Source organism: Phragmites australis, chromosome 5 (assembly GCF_958298935.1).
Source record: "Phragmites australis chromosome 5, lpPhrAust1.1, whole genome shotgun sequence".
Lineage (NCBI taxonomy): Eukaryota > Viridiplantae > Streptophyta > Magnoliopsida > Poales > Poaceae > Phragmites > Phragmites australis.
In genome coordinates, this window is record NC_084925.1 from 41,751,728 (window position 1) to 41,772,065 (window position 20,338).

The 20,338-nt window shown below is 42.4% G+C and overlaps 1 protein-coding gene across 1 annotated transcript; it reads right to left on the bottom strand.

Moving 5' to 3' along the window:
- Positions 1 to 259: 259 nt before the first annotated feature.
- LOC133919752 (U-box domain-containing protein 20-like) lies at positions 260 to 2,006 on the bottom strand. The gene has a single exon (XM_062364248.1). It carries the CDS (start codon positions 1,804 to 1,806, stop codon positions 436 to 438), a length of 1,371 nt encoding a protein of 456 aa, XP_062220232.1. The 5' UTR covers positions 1,807 to 2,006; the 3' UTR covers positions 260 to 435.
- Positions 2,007 to 20,338: the final 18,332 nt, after the last annotated feature.

A 20,338-nucleotide genomic window follows, 5' to 3' on the forward strand; every position in this document is an offset into this window, starting at 1 on the left:
GAGGAGGTCTAGCGAGAAGGGTTGACCCGACGGAGGAGGCGGGGACGGGGGTAGGGACGGAACGACGAGGCAGCTGGGGCGTCGCTGGGCGCGGGCGACGAAGAAGGCCAGGTTAATGTGGCGAGAGGGTGGCAACAGTGGATCCGGTGGTGGGTGCCTCCGGAAATGGCTAGAGGCGGGGGAGCATGTCACTGATGCATCGGAGGAGAAGAAGAAAATACTTCGGATGCTGTTGGACAAAAACTGAATTTGAGGCATATGACAAATAGCAACGCTCTTATTTTTCGGCTGTATGATCGTGTATATCACTGCAGAATGGCCATGAACAGGGAGGAGGTGCAATTCTTCCGAAAAAGAAAATGAGAAAAGTTCCTAAGCCTGATCGTATATGTATCTTGTATCCACATCTCAATTCTTAGCCTAGTCTCTGCACACTCAAAAGGGTCTCTTGAGCCCCTTGAAATCAACCGTCTCGATGCACTCGACGCTGCCTCTCGATCCGTTCAGAAGCCGGAGCAGCTCGCTGGCCCTCTCCTTGGTCGCACCCATGCAGCCGACCTGAAGGAGCAGCAGCAGCTTCTGGAACGCACCCACCTGCAGCGCCTCGGCCTTGCACCGTCCCTCGTCGGAGAAGTTCTTGCACAGCCGCCACAGCGCCGACACGGCGAACTCCGTCGCCATGTCGGACACGTGCTGCATCTTCTTCACGAGCACCGGCACGGCCAATGCGTGCGCGTACGCCTTGTCGCGGCCTTCCTCCGTGAGGAACAGGCTGTCCAGCACCGCGAGCGTCTTCTCCGTCATGCCCTTGTCGGAGTCGACTAGAAGCTCGACGAGGAGCTGCACCATGCCGAGGTCGACCAAGCGCGAGGCCGCACGATAGGTGTTTGTGACAAGGTAGTAGGCGGTGACCAGCGCGGCCTTGGTGGCCTGCGGCGACATGGGCTTCTCCAAGAGCCTGATGAGCGCATCGTACACGCCGTTGGTCTTGGACATCGCGTCGAGGCACTGGCTGTCCGATGACGAGGCGATCTCGCGGAGCACGACGGCGGCACTGACCCGAGCGGCCACTTCGCCGTGGGACAGGATTGAGACGACGGCGTTCAGCGATGCCGGAGAGGCAATGCAGCGCCTGGACTCCTCGTCGAGAGGGAAGAACACGACTAGCGAGGTCAAGATCTCCTCCAGTGCGCCGGACGTGGTCAACGCCGTCCCAGCCGGTTGTTCAACGAGGTGAGAGAACGCAGACGAGAGTGCGCGGGCGGCTCCCGCGGCCGAGAAGCACCGGCGGTTGCGCTCGCTCTCCTTCGCGAGAGCCCTGGCCCTGGCCGCCGGCTGCTGGCACGCCAGCCCGTCCCCTCGCCTCGCGGCTGCGGACACGGCCGCCAGGAGCTCGGACGCTTCGGCGGCGGAGACGGGGACGCGGGGCGTGGGCACGCGCTCCACCCCGAGGCCGCGGTTGGCGACGCACCACTCCTGGATCATCCTCCGCGTGGCGTGGTTCGGGATGAGCTCCTCCACCCGCAGCGGGCGGGCGGTCACGGGGCACATGGCGTGGCCCCGTTCCAGCCACCCCTCCACGCTGTCCCGGTCGTACGTGATCCCCGTCGGCGCCGTCACGGGATCCCGCATCAAGTCGAGCGAGATCGGGCACAGGAAGTGGCTCGGCACGGCGGGCTCCGCGCCGGGCCCCGCGTCCGCAGGCCGCACGGGCGGCTGCAACCTCGCCCGCCTCGTGGCGAGCGGTATCTCGGACACCGCCACCCGCGCCGCGCGCGGGCGAGGGCGGGACATCGGCGTGGCCATCCCCGCGCAGGCGCGCACGGCAAAAGACGTGTCCGATTCGCTGTGCGGTACGAGCCGGCGGGCTGACTGGGGTTTTGGGGCGTCGGCGTGGCGAGAATGTTGCGGGGCGGAACGTGGGCGTGCTCTGTGGACCTGTGGAGCGGCGTCTGTCTGAATGGCGCGCGGGGCGGGAAGAGCGAAGAAAAAGAAAGGCGAGTTTTGAATGTTGACCGTTGAACGTTTGAATCGTACACGCCACAAGCGGAGAATGGCGAATGGTATTTGGCTCGGCTGGATGACCGCTTGCGCACTTGTTTTTGTTTTGGGTTGCCCACTTTTCTTCAGTTCCCTTTTCTTGTTTGGATTGGTTTACAGTGTGCCATGCCATTTCGGTAGAGGGCCATTTTAGCCATCCCAATTTGAGGCGAGTAGTTTTGGGACATATGAATCGGATAAGAATGGGTAAATCATTACATTTCTCGTTGATGTTTCGTTTATGAAGTGGCTAAATTGCATTTCTATTTGCAATCATTTGGTCCTCCCAAGTTTTCTCCTCCTGCTGTGCCCGCTCTCTCTTCAACGAGAACTTCAGTTGTGCAAGATGCCGCTACTACGGTGGTACCCAACTGTGTATTGCGCGACTCTACTTGCTACCGCCACCTAGCGAGCCATACTGAGCCACTGCGATGTGATCTTCCTCCCTGAATACACTAGCTTGCCAACTAGAACCTTTGAGCTTTCGACCTCTCCACTCATTTCGCCACTCATGCAATGGACAACATTGGTAGTATTGTTGTGAAGTCCTCGTCAACGTCGACATCACTCGAAGCCACACATGAAACACGCCATGTGATGTGGTTTGGGTGAAAATTAGAAAGTTGGGTGTTTGTGTGTGTGTGTGTGTGGGGGGGGGGGGGGGGCAAACATAAAGTTTTTTTTGCTTCTTTTGCTCGTGTAGACAATGTAGCTATTCGCAAAAAAAAATGTAGACAATGTAGCTTGTGTGAACTGTGATATACATACAACCCTGTGTGAAAGCTTAACCACTCATGGGCAAAATTAAGTAAAAATATTGCTCTCATTTGATGCTTAAACTCTGTGCAGGAAGATCTAGTGATCTCGAAGGTTTGTTGAACGCTTTCAACCAACCTGATTCACATGCATTCATCAGCAACGCTACTACTGTACTATAGTGAACACCTGCATCCATTCCAAGTCGGACACCGGCGTGAGTAGTGGCTAAAAGTGAAGTCGTTTAACGGCTGGAGTGCGTGCCGACGACTGGCGACTTTGACGGCTGGGTCCATGCGTAGGCCGGTCGGTAAGTGACAGTAGTTCTTCCGGCTCAGCCGAACCAGTAGGCACGCGATTGCTCCCGGCAAAGCCACGAGTCGAGTCATAATAAGATGCGTTCATCTAGGCGTCAGAAATTCGGAAGGCTATCGATCAGCCCAACTCGCTCAAGCGTACGTCTCGCATGTCATCACGCGGATTTCTCAATCTTTTGCTCCATTTTCTAAAGTTTTTATTGGACTTTTGGACGCCGCGCGGGCAACACGCCATGTTCGGGTTAGTTGAAAACACGAAATTAAATAGGCATGACTCCATCACCTCTCTGCTTAGCGCGACTCGGGACTCACGAGTCGAGTCTTTGTTCTGCCGTGGGCTAGCTTTCTTTCTTTTAGACGTGCTGTGGGCTAGCTATCTGGATGAACCGTATGACTTGGCAAGAGCGTGGAAGACGATATGGGTGCCTGACTGGGCAAGAATGCAAGATCCAGTAGGTAGCAACCACGTAATGTACGTGCATGGCTCCGTCAATCAGCATCACGTATCCATGTAACATCCAGTAGCTAGGTAGGAGTAGGTGCTTAGGGTATCCAAGCATTTCGATTTCAAGCTGGGTTGGGTCTCATGCGGTATTATGTGAGACTTATTAGCACTATATTTGACTGTCACTAACACAGAAGCAGTGGAAGCAATCGAATTATCATATATATATATATTTTAGTACCTGTCACGGATAGTATCTAGGGACGATTGATAAAATATAACATGATTAGTCGTCTCGGCGTGTCAAAAGTCATCGACGATTTTTGATAGAAATCGTTTATGATAAGACACATATAGATATTAAGAAAAATTGTCTGTGATGTCTCATAAGGTGCAGATGAATATTAAAAAAAATCGTCTGTGATGTGCCATAAGACATATATGATATTAAGAAAAATCGTATGTGATTATATGATGTGTCATAAACCACAGACGAAAATTAAAAAAAGGGTAAATTTTATAAAACTATAACTATTTACACATAACTATCACAAAATTATAACTTTTAGAACGATTTTCATAAAACTACAAGTACTTGTACCCCTGGTAACATAAAAATATATTTTTTACACAAAATTACAACTATTTTGTGCAAAATAGTTGTAGTTTTGTGAAAAAAAATACTTTTGTGTTACTAGAGGAACAAATACTTGTAGTATTGTAAAACTCATTTCAAAAATTATAATTTTGTAACAGTTAAGTGTAAATAGTTATAGTTTTATAAAATTTACTTACAAAAATTATCTATGATGTGTTATAAGACATAGATGGTCATTAAAAAATGGTAGTGTCAATAAGGTAAGTATTTTATGAAATTTTAAATGATTTCAAATAAAAAAAATTATATAAAAATTATAGCTTTCGACGAGATCTATAACTTTATATTTTATAACCTTTTCATTGGAAGTAATTTAGATACCCAAATAATTATCAAAAATTTCAGACAACAAGTGTCAAAAGGATAAAATATCCTATTAGCTATTGCTATCAACAATGATATATATGTGAGATGGTAAGGAATCTACGAGCGAGACGAAGATTGAAGGTTGGTTGACACCCACAAACCATATGCGTGCGTATTTTACATGAAAAATCGCGTTACTTGTGACGACGTGGCTCGGGTGCTAAAAGATTCATTTTATTTTCCTACGTCCAAAATCTTATTTTTCTAAAAATAGTATCACAGACAGACGGTTCTTCAGCGAATCCGTCTGTGTGTAGCTACGTTGCAAACAGAGTTTTAACTGTCTGTGGTAAGCTTGATATCATATATATTTTCGTAGAGACGGAATCTATTCTCATCTGTAATAGGGTTTAACATCTATGATAATCCGTTCTTAGGTAGTGAGTTGCGTTTTTAGATCTACTGGATAATTTAATTAACTGCTTCATGTGAAATTAATTGAAAATTTAAGTTAGTAGATGGATAGAGCTGCTAACAAGCAAATGATCATAAGTTACGTCTTCTTATATAGTTACTCTGATGATACATAATGATACATAACGTACTGAGAATCTTCGAGGCTAATCTTTCCGTATTATATTACTTTTGAATATCTATAAGATTTCTTCCTAGTCTAGGGGATGAATTTCGTATAGAATATGATGAACTGCATGTAATATTGATACATACCTTATTTACTCTATGTATGCGTGTACTATATTGGGTTAACGACATGTATTAATTATTTATTCATCATTCAGGTGTTTTTCTACTGCGACTTTCGTTTCCTGCCTTGAAATGATGGTGCACATTATGCATTATAGTAGATAATTTTAGACTAAATAGGTACACAATTGGTTAAAATAGAACAATTACTAACTAAAACCTTGATTTACTATGGTTGTATGGTTAGCAACTCAGATCTGCATGTGCACCACCATAGTTGTACCTAGCGTCGCTTCGAGAAGCTAGCCCTCAAAGCCTTCCGCAGCCGATCACCACCATCAAACGGTGACGAGCGACAGTAAAGGGTGACCAACAGACAACCCAGACGACCCCTGTGCTTCAGTAGAGCACTTCTCTTCAAACATGCTCCAACAAACTAGAGCACCACCACTTAACCGTGCGGAGGTGGGGCACCTCCTCACGCAACGAGCGTGGCACCCTGGTTGCATGGTTAGCAACTCAGATCTTCACATACTTGCCAAAGACCTGCGATGAACTCGTACTGAGGTGGATGACCTCCTATTCGGTTGGTTTGTACAAACCTACACCACAAATTAGCACTCCATTTTTGCAGGATTCCAAGCACCATGCGTGGTGGGATTGGTCGTTCCTTGTCTGCCATATATGCACGGGACCAAGACTCATCCCCAGTATATATGGGTGATGGTTGCAATCTTACCGACTTGACTGGACATACCACCATAGCATGTGTGTTGTGATCTTGGTAGTACCATTCGTATCTGACTGGACACCACACATTACTGAACTCGATTAAGTGACTGTTTGCACCACGAATCAGAAACTTTGCTACCGGACGTCCTACGAATAGCCTCCAACTTGAAGTTACCGCCTTACTGGGCAGTTAGGATCATTGAGAGGAAAGTGACAATTATGGCCCAACCCATCACCCGAGTCCTGATAAAGTATTTTTAGGTTCAAGAACAATCTGGGCCTGGTTAGCATAAAATCGAGGCAGTTCACTCCTAGTCCAATCCATCGAGCTTCTGGGCGGCTGGGCCAAACAGAAACTGCCTCTTGAATTTTTTTTAAATATTTACAAAATACATAGCCGTTTCGAAATTGCAAAAATAGTTTATTGTTGTCTATTCATCGAACGAGAGATATATCTTGCCTAATGAATGGGTGAGACGTTGTGGACTCTGGTGAACATACAATATTAAATGAGTTGACGTGGGGTCGGACGAGACCCTGCTCTCGCCCAATGAATGGACAAGATATTTGTCTTTGCGGCGTCGGGTGAGTCCACCCAAAAGGTGTCGTCCCACCAGTGGATAAGATCTTTTAGGTATTTAAATTAGCCGTGCCAGCCCTATCGATGTTAGTCGGCCATTTGCTTCCAACCTAGCCCAGAGATAGGGAGGAGAGAGAGGAGAGGAGAGGAGAAGGGAGGGGAGGGAGGAGAAATTTTGCGATGAAACCATGCTGGAGGAAAAAGATATATTTTTTATGTGTTTTTTTACAAACCCGGTAGGATAGTCACTAGACGTAGGTTAGAATGTAGATCTAGGTTTAGAATTAGGGTTAGACATAGTTTATCAACTAGATCCTATTTGTACTCATATTTTAGCAATTAGATTTGTATTTAGACGTATCTTAGGTATTAGATATAGGATTTACATGTAGTGTAGACATAAGAGAGGTAGTAGATGTAGGTTTTAGAGGTGTTTGATGTAGCGATCTGGGGATATTTTGTGCAGTATAGATACATGTTGGACCATATTTGTAACAAATTTTTCATTATTGTAGATGTAGTTTTACGTATTTTTTTATGTTGTATCACAATAATAGTAGGGTTTTTGTCGATGGTTGCCAGATATGTCAAATCAGTAGTAGTTTAGGTTTTTTATGGAGACAGTAAAATATTATTTAGTCTGAAAGTGGTAGTACTATTCGTATTTTAGTCAATGGACAATGGTATCTCCAGACCTATGTATAAAAGTATCAGACACTTGTACATTTGGTTGATGCGGTGTCTCAAAATAGACCTTGAGGTTCAAGAGATGACCATTAGCATTCACTACTACAAAACTGGCCATATATGCCAGCTCATCACTACTGGTTCCTAATGAGCCAATAGTGATAGTGCTTTATTGCCGGTCCACACGCCTCACGAGAAAAATTAGCCAATATGGCTTATGAATCAATAGTGACAAAGGGAATCACTGCTGGCTGATAAATTGAGCTGGCAGTGATGCCCTTCACTACCAGTTTATAGTACCAACCAGCAGTGAAGGTGCGATCGAACTCAAAATTTCATTCCAATGGACTTTTGCTCGCAGAAACTCATGTCCGGCTCTCTCTCTTATCTCTCACATCCGGCCGACTCCTTATCCACCCACATCTCTCTCTCTCTCTCTCTCTCTCTCTCTCTCTCTCTCTCTCTCTCTCTCTCTCTCTCTCTCTTATCCTCCCCACTGTCTCGCTCCTCTACACCAACCACCTCCCCACCAAAGTGGAGGCCTCCTCCCCAGCCTCCTACCCACCTGCCTACTCCAGATCTGGACGTGAGGAGGCGTCGGCTGGGGTTGGAGGCGTGGTGGGCACGTGGAGGAGGCGCGTGCAGCGCCGGTGGTGGTGGGCAAGGATGGCGCTGCTCCACCAGCTGTGGTCCTGCGTGGCTCTCCTCCTCTCCACCAGCTCCACACCTCCTCCCCTCCAACCCCGGTGCCGATGTGGCTCTCGGCGATGGCGCAGATGGCTCCTTTTGGACTTTCGGTGTTGTGCTTATGGGACCAAGAGTACTAGCTCACACGGTGCACCCTCGCCCATGACATCTACGTCGAGAAATACTCATCGCATCGCATGATACAAAAGTTTAGGAAGTTCCAGCTGTTGAAGCTCCCGATGACTAGGACGGTGCCTACAAACATAGACATGTATGTAACATTGCAATTACCTTTTCATTTGAGACATTGCAACACATATTATCATTTGCTTATGTTTTTGCAGGTTGACACGCAAGGGGGCTTATACAAGAGCATGTTTGCGACTCGTGTGAAGACGTGGGTTGACAAATAGGACCATGCTGCGAGAACGTCGTGGATGAGGATCAGCCGCACTCTGAGGAGGCATACACAGACTAGTTGTCCTGGTTCGTGGCTCGGACGTGCACCCGAGTCACATACACACCGACCGAGCTTTTGCGGCACGTGCCGAATGTTCGTGACACATATTCGACACACAGTGACCAAGTGCGTTCGCTTGAGGTACATATAGTACTATGCAACTCCTCATTTACTACTCTTGTTGGTACCAAAAAACCGAGTGATGAAATAAAACCTTTATTTGCAGAGGGACATTCTGCACCAGGTTGAGTTTAGGGTTTCCGCCTGGTTGACATCGTCGGATGTTCTCGTGGTCAAAATTTTATTCTTACTAGACCATTCGGTGTTTAGTTTGAGTCCGACTTGATTTTGATTTTCAGATCTATTCGAATTCTTTTGGTAATTTCGAACGAACAAGGCGTGTGTAGGCAGGTTTTATAGACGAAAAAGTGTCATATTCCTTTTTCCAGATGTGGATTATTATGATTCTATGATGGATAGGATATATTATATCACCAAAGAAAGATTAAGAGCGTTGAGGGAGATTGAGAAAGATAAGTTGAGAGTGGCTAAAGCTTATAATAAGAAGATGAAAGAAAAACATTTCAGATTGGGGACTTAGTATGGAAAACAATTTTTCCCATTGGAACAAAGAGTGGTAAATTCAGAAAACGGTCTTCGGGTTGGGAAGGGCCACACAAGGTAGTAGAAATAGTTCCAAGAAATTCTTATATAGTGCAAAATTCGTAGGGTGAAACATGTTCTAGAGCTCTCAATGGGAAGTACTTGAAGAAATATTATCCAAGTGTTTGGCAAGACACTTGAGAGTGGGGATACATGTGCATGGCCGATGTAATTTGCCATCACCCTAAGAAGCATAATTGTATGTGGCCGATGTAGTTTATCATCGTCCTAAAATCATACATGTATGGCCGGTGCATTGTTTATCATCGTCCTAAGTAATTGTTAAATATAGATAATGAGTTGTTCATGATTATTGTGCATAAAGGTGTTTTTCAGTATGCAAGATTTAACAAAAACAGGGGGCATGTGTTGATACAAAAAGTGTCACCGCGAAGATTTTTTGTGATCGCCGGATGGTCCGGTGTTTAGGCTATATCATCACTGGAATATATAGCGGGTAGAGCAGGTTAGTGCGAGTAAATCCTACTGATCTCCTGGAAAATAGTTTGGTTAAGCATCCAATGAGATTGTCAAATTATTAGGTGAGTTCAAGTGGAAATTCCGTAGAGAGTTTGGTTCTCTGGAAATAAGTTCGGTTAAGCATCTAGTGAGAGTGCTGGATTATCCAGTGAGTTCAAGTGAAAATTCTGCATAGAGTTTGGTTCTCCTGGAAATCAATCTGGTGAAGCATTCGGTGGGAGCGCCGGATTATTCGATGAACACAAATAATTTTTGAGAGGCTCGGATCTCTTGGAATTTTCCCGTGAAGCCTAAAGTGTAGACACATTGTACACTGGAACATCCGGTGTTCATTAAGCAGAGTTTAGGGTTTTAGCCTGGTTGACTTCACCGGATGTTACGGTGGTCAAAATTTTATTCTCATCGGACCATCCAACGTTCAGTTCGAGTCCAAGTCTGACTCGATTTTGATTTTTAGATCTGTTCGGATTCTTTTTCGTAGTTTCGACTGAACAAGGCGTTCGTACGCAGGTTTTACGGGTGATAAAGAGTCATATTCTTATTTCCATGAGGCTAAGTCCAAGCCACCCTTATAAATAGTTGAGGGGGTGAAGGCCGATTGCAATTAACAGTCAAATCATCACTTTTTTGCATCTACTTTTCATTTTCCTTCTATTCTTGCTGCCTAGGGTAGAGTAAATGCCGCCGTGAGCACCTAGGGATAGACGAAGTGCTTCATGTTGGTTTTTTGTTGCTCTGCTCATAAAGCATCCATGCTACATCATTGTAGTTCAAAAATCTTTGCTGTTTTGTCCTGTAAAATAGTCACATGTCGCTGCGAAAAGCGATAGTTATCAAGGATTTGTGTGTTTTGCGGGTTACTAAATCTTGCGCCAACAACAACCTTTTCATATGTAGGCTTTTCAAAAGTAGACTTTTCAAAACTAGTCTTTTCAGTTGATATGATCACACCTTACTGCATAAGCAACTGCTTTCCAGAGCTGATTTTCGTAGACTTAGTCTATACATCAGCACAAATCTGCTATATAAATATATTATCTCCTGCTCATATGCAGAACCAAACCACTAGCCTCAACCTCCACAACTTCGACAAAAATGACGTTCGGTCCTTTTCCCAAGAAATACATATCGGATACTACGCCTGATGGGGTTTAAGTGCCTATGTGCTGGTGTGGATACATTTGTAGAGTGATGAAGTTATCCGGATTCTCCTACACTTATGGAAGGAGTTTCTTCATGTGCCACAACTATGAGTACGATCCACCCAAGGGTAGCACCAAGGTTGGCTCTCGTCTCCTGGTAATTACTTCTTGCCAAACTACTTCAAAAAATTAAGATTTACCACTTAATATTTTGGTTTTTATTGCAGTCACTGCCACCACTATGTGATTTCTTACAGTGGTTGGATACTGAGTAATCAGAAGCGAATGTGTTCCTCATTCACACTGAACACCACACCGCTTGGAGACACTTCCATGAGATGTAAGCCGACGAGAGAAGGGATGCAACACACTAGCACATTCAGGAGGAATAGCAAAAGATAAGGGAGGAGCATAACTGCATGATGGCAGAAGCCTGTGAGGCAGAGAGGGAGATGAAGCGCTAGAGGTCACGTCGACGCGTGAGGTAGGACCAGAAGCAGGAAGGGAAAATACCCACGTAGCACTCAGTAGACAAGAAATTGTTTGAGTTGAAATTCTTTGGAGCGCTAGATTATAGCATACTACACACCATAATTTTTTTAGAATTTTTCATGACTATTTTGGTAGTTTTTGAATTTCGAGAGTATTTTTAAACTTATTACACATCCACCAGGCCATAAGTTTAAAGATAAAAAAATGATGTGTTCCAATAATGCTTTAAAAATTCAAAACATTTTTGAAATAGTCATGAAAAATCTGAAAGTTTTCATGGTTCAGAGGATGTTATAATTTAGTGGTCCAATAATTTCAACTCAAACAATTACGATAGTGTTTTGATTTTTTATAATTATTCATAATTACTTTTTAGATGGTGGTCCAATAATGGTTCAGAGGATTATTGCATCATCTACACATAATTACTTTTTAGATTTTTTATAACTATTTCGATAGTGTTTTGAATTTTAAAAGCTTTGAAATATGATTTTTTTTATTTTTAAACATGTTACCTGTTGAAACGTCTTTCTAATAGGTGATAGGAGTATAAATTTATAATTTTTATACAAACGAATATATTTACAATTTTCGGATTTAAAAAAACTCCCTGCTTGGTTCAATCGTTTCTGCGTTGTGGGGTGCAGGCCGCTAGAGTGATAGACCCTAGTCAATGCACGCAGCCTGCAGTCGCGTCGCCTGCACTGCGGTAGCTGACCTACCGACCGGGTAATCTCACGTACCAGCTACGGCCGCGGATACTAAATGAAATGATGCTGAGCGCCAATGATATTCCTATACGAGAAATCACATTGCACTCAATGACTCAGGAGCGAGTACAGTACTTGTTATATCTACTTCAGACAAGTACTGTGTGCGCGTGGGTGTGGTACTCGGCGCCTCAGTGCATCACTGCTCCTTGTGAACTTAAGGTCAGTGCCGAAAATATTGTGTCAGTACTGCCCCTGCCCACACTGCATGCGTAGGGTACCACGCAGCGCGCCGAGGCCGCACCCGTTTATCTTCTGCTGATGAATAGAGCAGGACAGAAGAAGATTTTAAAATTAAATTTATTAACTTTGGACATCTTAATATTTTTATAAATTTATTAATATTTGATATATTCATTTAATTATAGGAAAAATAGTAGTACTTTTACACACGTACATAATTTTAATATCTAGACGGCAGTAATACGAACCTAACAAAATTTATCATATTTTTTGAGTTTTAGATATTTTTCTTTGCATTTTATATTATTTCAACCAATTTATCAATATAACTAATATTCATTTTAACATTTTTAAACTTTCCAAAAATAAAATTTATATTATATGTGTGTGTGTATATATATATATATATATAAACATATACATAACCATATATACACATATACAAGACTCATTGCTACATTAGCTAAGGTAACTCGATCCGGCCTTCGCTTCAGGGTCCTTTAATAGATGTAATAGATCAATATAACTAACATTCATGTCTACATTTTCTAGAATTTCTTGAAAATAAAAATTATATAATATATATGTATATATATATATATTATATATACATATGTATACATGATATATATACATATACATAACCATATATGCATACACAGAACTTATTGCTACAGTAGATACAACAATTCGAGTTGCCTCAGTTTCTTGGCCTTGCTAATATTTATTTCGATATTTTTCTAAAATTTTCCAAAAATAAAAGCTATAGTTGGTAGGTCGTACCCCCTCCAACGCGAGGCACAACCACCTAAACCATGTATAGCGGACAACAAGCGAGACCCTCTCATCCTCATGTAGTCCATGAGAAGGTTTCGATCATTCTGTGTTGATGACCCGCTTGCTTCCCCACAAGCTTGCTCCACCTGCATATGCTTCTCATACCCCTCTTCAGTCTGTATAAGATGAGGGCATGCCAGTAATACATAGGTTTAATAAATAAAGATCGTTAGAAGTATCACATCATTTACCACAATATAAAGAAGACGAGCATGATCTTTGAGCAAGGGTTTGTGGGCCGTCTCTACAAATCTGCTGAGTAAGGTGGCACGCGTGCACGGATGGTACTACAAAAGATACTCCCAGTATGTGGTGTCATCGTATTGTCTAGCCGGAACGACGACATCCACCACGGGTGACTATGTCCACCTCTGTATGGGCTCGGTATTCACGGATGTCCAGTCTTGCATACCTCCGCTCCCTTGTGCGCTCCTCCTGTACATGACATAAACATTTATAATTTTATTAAAATGGATCACCTAAGGTACTAATGCTATGTACAATAACATACTTACTCACGTGCCCGTCCGGCGTCTTGTAGGGGAGGTACTGGCATCACCTATGGTACCTGAACTACCTCTGTACACGCTTAAAAGAATATACTTTCACGTTGTTCATGTACAACAAGAAAAATCTAGTCATCTATAAGTCTGAGTCACATAAACAAGAGGATGCAATGAGCCCTCCAGTCGTAATTTTGGCCACTCGTGTCATATGTCATGGATCCGATTCAACGAAATCGGCACTAAGGACGTCTAGATCACTGGTCACCCGGGAGTAGCTACCATGGTTTTGTTGCTGACTCCATCTTAGCCTAGTATGAATCCATCGATACCTAATTGTAGGCCTCATGTTATTTGCAACGCCATCGGAGATGGGGACTGGATAATAACTTTTGCTCACCCAATGCTGACAAACCAAGAGTTACTTCCAGCTCCATAGCTATAAGAGGTGTAGGTACCCTATAACTGATCCTTTCTTCTTTGACCACTGGATTGCAGTACACAATCCTCTATAGGTTGCTATAAGCACAACAGTTTCTCAACTGCAAGATGTCAGCTCATAAGAATGTGACACGAGCTGACCCGTTAACCATATAATATGAGGGAGGATATAATCATCTGTTGTGTTGCAGAATATGATGTCTCTTAGCAGGATGTACATATACACCTCATAGTGCTGCATAACTATAGCATCGTCCATATCTGATGGGCATGGACTGAAGTGTGACAACCCATGAATCCATAACGTGAAGAGTCCAATATCCTTTATTTCATATTGCACACCAAACCTATAAGATGTAGAGGGTCAATGAAGCTTGAATACCACTAGAATATTTTAAGTGCATTATATAATAAATAATTACCTACTCTCACGTAACCCTTCCACTACTCCTTTGCTTGTCGTGAAACTACTAATGGGGCACCTTTGATTGACAGCCCTATCAACATAGTCACGTCTCTTAATGTTACGGTCATCTCGGTAAAAGGAAAGTGAAACATGTGCATCTTAGTACACCACCAGTTGATGAGACCTGTGAGCAGTGTCGCCTTATTCGACAAGAGAGGTGTTCTGCTACCGCCCACCATGGGAGCTCCGCCCATCATGAGTGTGAAAAATATTGATCATAGTTGTAAGACTCTTCAAAACTTCAAAATAACATCTTCAACGCCTTCTGATTCACTTGCCACGTGGTGTGGTAATTGATTAGTATCCTCGTCTTAGTATCCACCTTCTCCATAATCGATTTTAGCGACAAACATATGTTCGTGCTAGCAAAGGTGATGAGGAGTTGGGCTATGAACCTCGCATCAACGGCGTGACTCACATTTCTAACAACCTCTTCACTGCATGTATGTGGGGTGTTTCTACTGATCACAAAATAGTTATCATATTTCAACTTATGTGCCCGTATGAAGTAAGAACAACTCAGGTGCTTGACACACTTGACCTTATACTGCGTAGGGTTAGACCGGACGCACTTGTGGTCCCTTCTTATTATTATAGCATAGTTGCTAATACAATGGTTGACCTCCTCCCTGATACGAAAATATTGTCTAACATGAATGTCGTTATTCTGGTATCCCTAGTTAGATAAGGTGTTACACTTAACAACGGCACAATCCAGCAGCTCAGTACTACGAAAGTACTGGATCACTAATACCAGATCATCATTGTTAGCAGCTTTTTCATCCTCAGTACCACCGGCTTCATTATCCATAAATCCTGCATCTACCTCAGAAGAGTCCACTCTAGCTCCCTCTGTACCAAAACTGCCCTACACAACATGCCCTTCCTCCTCTTCATGCATCACCTGCTAGCCTGATCCTTTCACGCTAGTCATTACATCACCTTGCATAGTCGTGACACTATGTTTACATAGACCCATGTCAAAGTTCTCCTCCAATGTCTTACGTGAGTACAAAGCCCATACGTTATTGCTTCTCATCTCGAACAACGTATAGACAACAACCGAGCTATTTGGAACAAGCTGTAGCCGCACACCCCCTAGAACAACAGCATGGGACTACTGATTCACACACAAAAGGCTAATACCATATGATTTCAAACCATTTAGGTCAATAGGTAGATAAATCAGGCTCTCTATGTGCTGTCAGTTCTAAATTATTATGAGCATTCCATGTAAAACAGCGAGACGTTCTTCATAAGAAATATAAAAAATCATATCATATCTGCTAAATAAACATATATGTAATAAAATAACTATTTAGATATATATATACGATACACAGCTAGTTACGCTTCTATAAAATATTTATTAAACATTAAAAGTAATAATACATTTTTACTGAATAACTATTACATAAACATTAAACGACAAGAATCTCGGAATAATTAATAAATAATAAAGAGCTATTAAAAATTAAAATTAATATTTAAAGTTACATGCCATATATATTTCACAACCATTAAATAAATTCACATTACTCACCCTATTTAAATAATCCGATTAATCATATTACTCTACTTAACCTAAGTGATTATGCTAATTAAACATATTAATTAAATTAAACTAATTAATCTGATTAATTATATATCTATAATAACCCTGATTAAATTATGTATGTACTCTAATTATATTGGTAATGATATTCATACAATTATACTAAGAGAATAATCTAATTACACTAATTAATGAAATTTATATTATTAAACTAAGTAAATACTCTAATTATACTGACTAATCAAATTCATACCATCAAAGTAAGCAAATAATCTAATTACTCTAATTTATCAAATTAATATAATTAAACAAATATAATTGAATTGATTAAACAATCTACTTACTCTAATTATTATTACTAATCTAAGTAATAATTAAATACATAATCTAAATACTTATTATGACTGATGGAAGCACTCTCAAAATATTCAACTGCTCCTCAATTGATGACGCTCTTGTTTTATAGCAGTGAGATAGAGACGGGATGCACCAGCTAAAAGCATTACCACGCGGGGACATGAGATACCTAATTGACAGCAGCAGTACGGGGCGCCGAAAGCACCGACAAAGGGGGTCTCAGCCAAAAACAACATTGTTCACCATATTTGGCACCTCATGTGATGAATACAATCGGTTTTTTTGCAAATAATGTGCCGAAAACGGTGAACAATATCGAATCTGGTGATGTGCGAAAACCGGCTTTATTCGGCATATGAGGTACCAAAAATAGTCGGGCCTATTTTTTTTTGGTTCATGGTATGTCGAAAATCTATTTTTGATGAATAAGGTGCCGAAAACATATGATATATTTGCAAATACAATATCATATTATCTATTTATATATATACAATTAGATATATTATCTATTTTTAAATTTTTGCCTTGCCGTTGGCTTGAGCACCAGTACAAAAATGGAGGGAGGGCTAGCTCCCTAGCCGGAACCGGAAGGAGCTTTTGCGCCGACGGAAAAAGAGGCGCGTCTCCGGGTCATACATTCGGCAAATGCATGCGCAGGGCCGGAGCCTTTTCTAATCATGACTCCCCTCCCTGTTCATCTTTACCAGCTCACTGCTCACGTCCAAGAAACAAAAGGAGGTCGTCCAAGTCCAGCAGATGGGAGAAACTGAAATGAAATGGGGTGAAAAGGAAGAAAGAAACAAAAGGGAGCTAGACAAAGGCTGAATGGGGAAAGAGATTTTAAGACCATCTTCAATTATATTCTCTTTATTTTATTCCCTTTCCGATCCTTTTTTCCGTTCTTATTCCTTTTATTTTCTTTTATCTCCAACAGTTTTCTTTCGAACGAAATCGCGAAGAGAAATGAGATATAATCCCGTCCTAGAGGGAATGACTTTGGGAATCCCTTCGTGACGAGAATCGTGAAGGGAAACCGTTGGAGCACCGAAATGAACGAAAATCCCATCGTGAAGAAAATCTAGACACGAAGAGAAACCCTTAGAGATGGACACAGATCCTCTGCAGTTGTCACTCGCAACTGCAGAGAGCTACAGTAGCGTACATTAGGAGCACTTCACGGCCCTTGATTTGGAGATGGATGGATTGGATCAATTACTACAGTAACGATACAGTACCCGGCGCTACAGTACATATTCGTGGTACAGCAGAATCAACACCGCAGCTACAGTATCCGCAGTAAACAGTGATTAATTAATGCAGAGAACTGTAGCAGCAGACTCATATTACTGTGCAAACAGTAATCCTCTGCATTAATCATCATTAATGCAGAGGATCCGTGTCCCTTGGAGATAGTCTAAGTAATTACTATATATCCAACTCGTCAGAATACGGTAACAGTTTTCTTGTTGGTAAGAAATTTAAATACGCAGCAGGACCGGCAGATTGTCAGGCTAGCCTCTCAGCAGTCAGCACACCCTTAGAGCACCTTCAATGTTTAGAGCTAGCTCAGAGGGAGACGTTGAGCATCATGTCACATTGTCACTCTGCATGCTTCAATTCGATGTGTTTTTGCTCTGCCTGCCCGGTTGCCCCTGCGGCATTGTGTTCCAACCAACCAGGTACGTACCAGATATACATAGAACAACCCTAGCCGTACTAATAAGGTTTCTACTATCACGAGAACTGAGGAAACACGTGTAAAGCTCTTACACTCGCAAAAAAAGCAGAGTTAATTAGCTGCATAATCAGTGTCATCACTAAAACCACTGATCAGTAGCATGAGCTGATGGATTGCAAATGCAAGCAGGAAAGGCTTGACATCATCTGGCGTGTTTAAAGCAGGTAGCACACGGTTGACTCCCTGACCCAGAGCCATACGGGTGGGAGAGCAGGTACCCATTACTGAAGCACGGTACTCACTCATCAGATGAGATATTCAGTACTTCAACAGTAGCAATAGTAAAAAGTATTGCGTGGTTAGGAGTTGCGGTAGAAGTTCTTGCGTACTCCTCCAGGCTTCAACCAGATACAGACGTGAACAGAGTTCTGGCGCCGGTGGCCGCAGTTGGAGCAGTATACGTACTACTAGCCACACGAGGTCCAAAAATCGCGTCCATTCTGGGGAATGGCTGGGTACTGCGTTCTGGAGTTACTCCAATGATCCGTTTGCTCGATTCGTTTGTATCGCCAGTTTTCTGGTTGGGGGCAGTGCTGTACTCGTGCTCTGGCCTCTGGCTGGTTGAATTTAGGCCCCGTTTAAAACATGCGAATTTTTCTTTATACAATTGGAATCCAACTGTTCGTTACAAAATTCAGTATTTATTACAGAATTTACGAGTTGGATTAGATTTACATCCTGCTCAAATAATACTAGTGCTACTATGCTGCCAATACTTCGGGCATGTTTGGTAGGGTTTTGGATTATTCCATAAATATTTTAGTTTCAGATTCTTTCTAAAAATATTTATTTGTGAATTAGAATCGTTTTTAAAAATGGTTTGGTTAGCTGGCTGGATTCGGTTTCTTAAAAGAGAGGATGATGTTGTAATTGACTAATTTACTCTTGTCATGATATGTTTTTTCATTAACAACATCTGAAATAAGTGCTAACAAAATATATGGTTCCAAGACGACATTACAAAATAGAATATATGTGGTTCCAAAAATATGAGTGCTACTTATAATACAAGCCATGCGAATTAAGCTATCATCTAGATTGCAATATTGCTCTCGCAAGATCATCACGGAACCTATCTATATTAATGTCATTTGCATCATACGTCGATGCATCGGACATATTTTGAGAGGGTACATTCATGCATTGCATATCTTCGAGGTATCGTGCGCATATAATCTAATTTTCGACCACGTATTCGAAAATGTTTATCAAGTGCATGATTTTCACAGATGAAATTTTGGAGACACATGGTACCTGCCACCATCATCTTTTGCTTGAACATTAGATAACTTGGCATCTTTTATACACAAAAGGTGCACTCAATGACATTAAAAAACTTGAGTGTAAATAGTTGAATATCGTTTACTCACCACTTGGAGCGGTATCCCTCTTCTAATTAGGAACATGGTACACTTGCCCCTTGTATGGTTCTACGTATCCAAGTTAGTTTGGATAACCAACATCGAAGGCATAATATTTTCCTAACATACAAGTAGAGGATCAATATAGAACAAGAAGAAAAGAAACACAAGAAATAAAGCAAAAAAATACTTACCTAGTGGAGGATGTGAGAAAGCTTGGGTACCATGTTCAATAGCGTGGAAGAACACACTTACGCTATGTATGGACCCTGGTTGACCAATTAATGCGTAAGTGAAATGCATGTTAAAACTGACCACCACCTTCATATTTTGGATTGGAGCACATGTTCTACCAATGTATCTTACATAATCTCATGCACGTGGTGTTGCTAAGATGTGAGTTATGTCAATCGCTATAATACAATTATTAAAATGTGATCACATCCTATGATTACCACTTATCCTACTGTGCACATTAATGAAGTTAAGATCCTGAGGTGGTACGCAATTCTTAGCTATCCTAACAAGGCATTGCAATAAATAAAACAAGCATTTTTCTAGAAAATAACTGGTCGAAGAGAAATAAATCAAATAAAAATCAACTTAGAGTTAAGTCTCCTCGGTGTGCTTGTTGTTTCCTTTTTAGTTAGGGGTTTTTTGGGACTTCCTTGGTTTATTATTTTTCTTAATTAAACTAATTAAATTTTATTCATTAGAAAAAAGGAGTAAAAGAAATCTGGAAAACAAAAGGAAAAGAGAAAAAAGAAAAAGAAAAAGAAAACCCCTGAAAAGAAAGCTTGGGCCGAAACCCGTTTCCCCCTCCCCTTTTCTCCCCGGCTCAGCCCGTCTCCTCTCTCTCTCTCTCGCCGCCTAGGCCGAACCCAGTTGCCCAGCCAATCCTCCGATTCCTCTGGGTCGAAGAGAAGAGAAACGAGTTTGACCGCGGCTTTTCTTCAACGGCTGGCATGGACCGGGTC

Bases quoted from the DNA above. Each gene is read 5' to 3' on its own strand.
- LOC133919752 (XM_062364248.1), bottom strand. From the start codon at position 1,806: ATGGCCACGCCGATGTCCCGCCCTCGCCCGCGCGCGGCGCGGGTGGCG.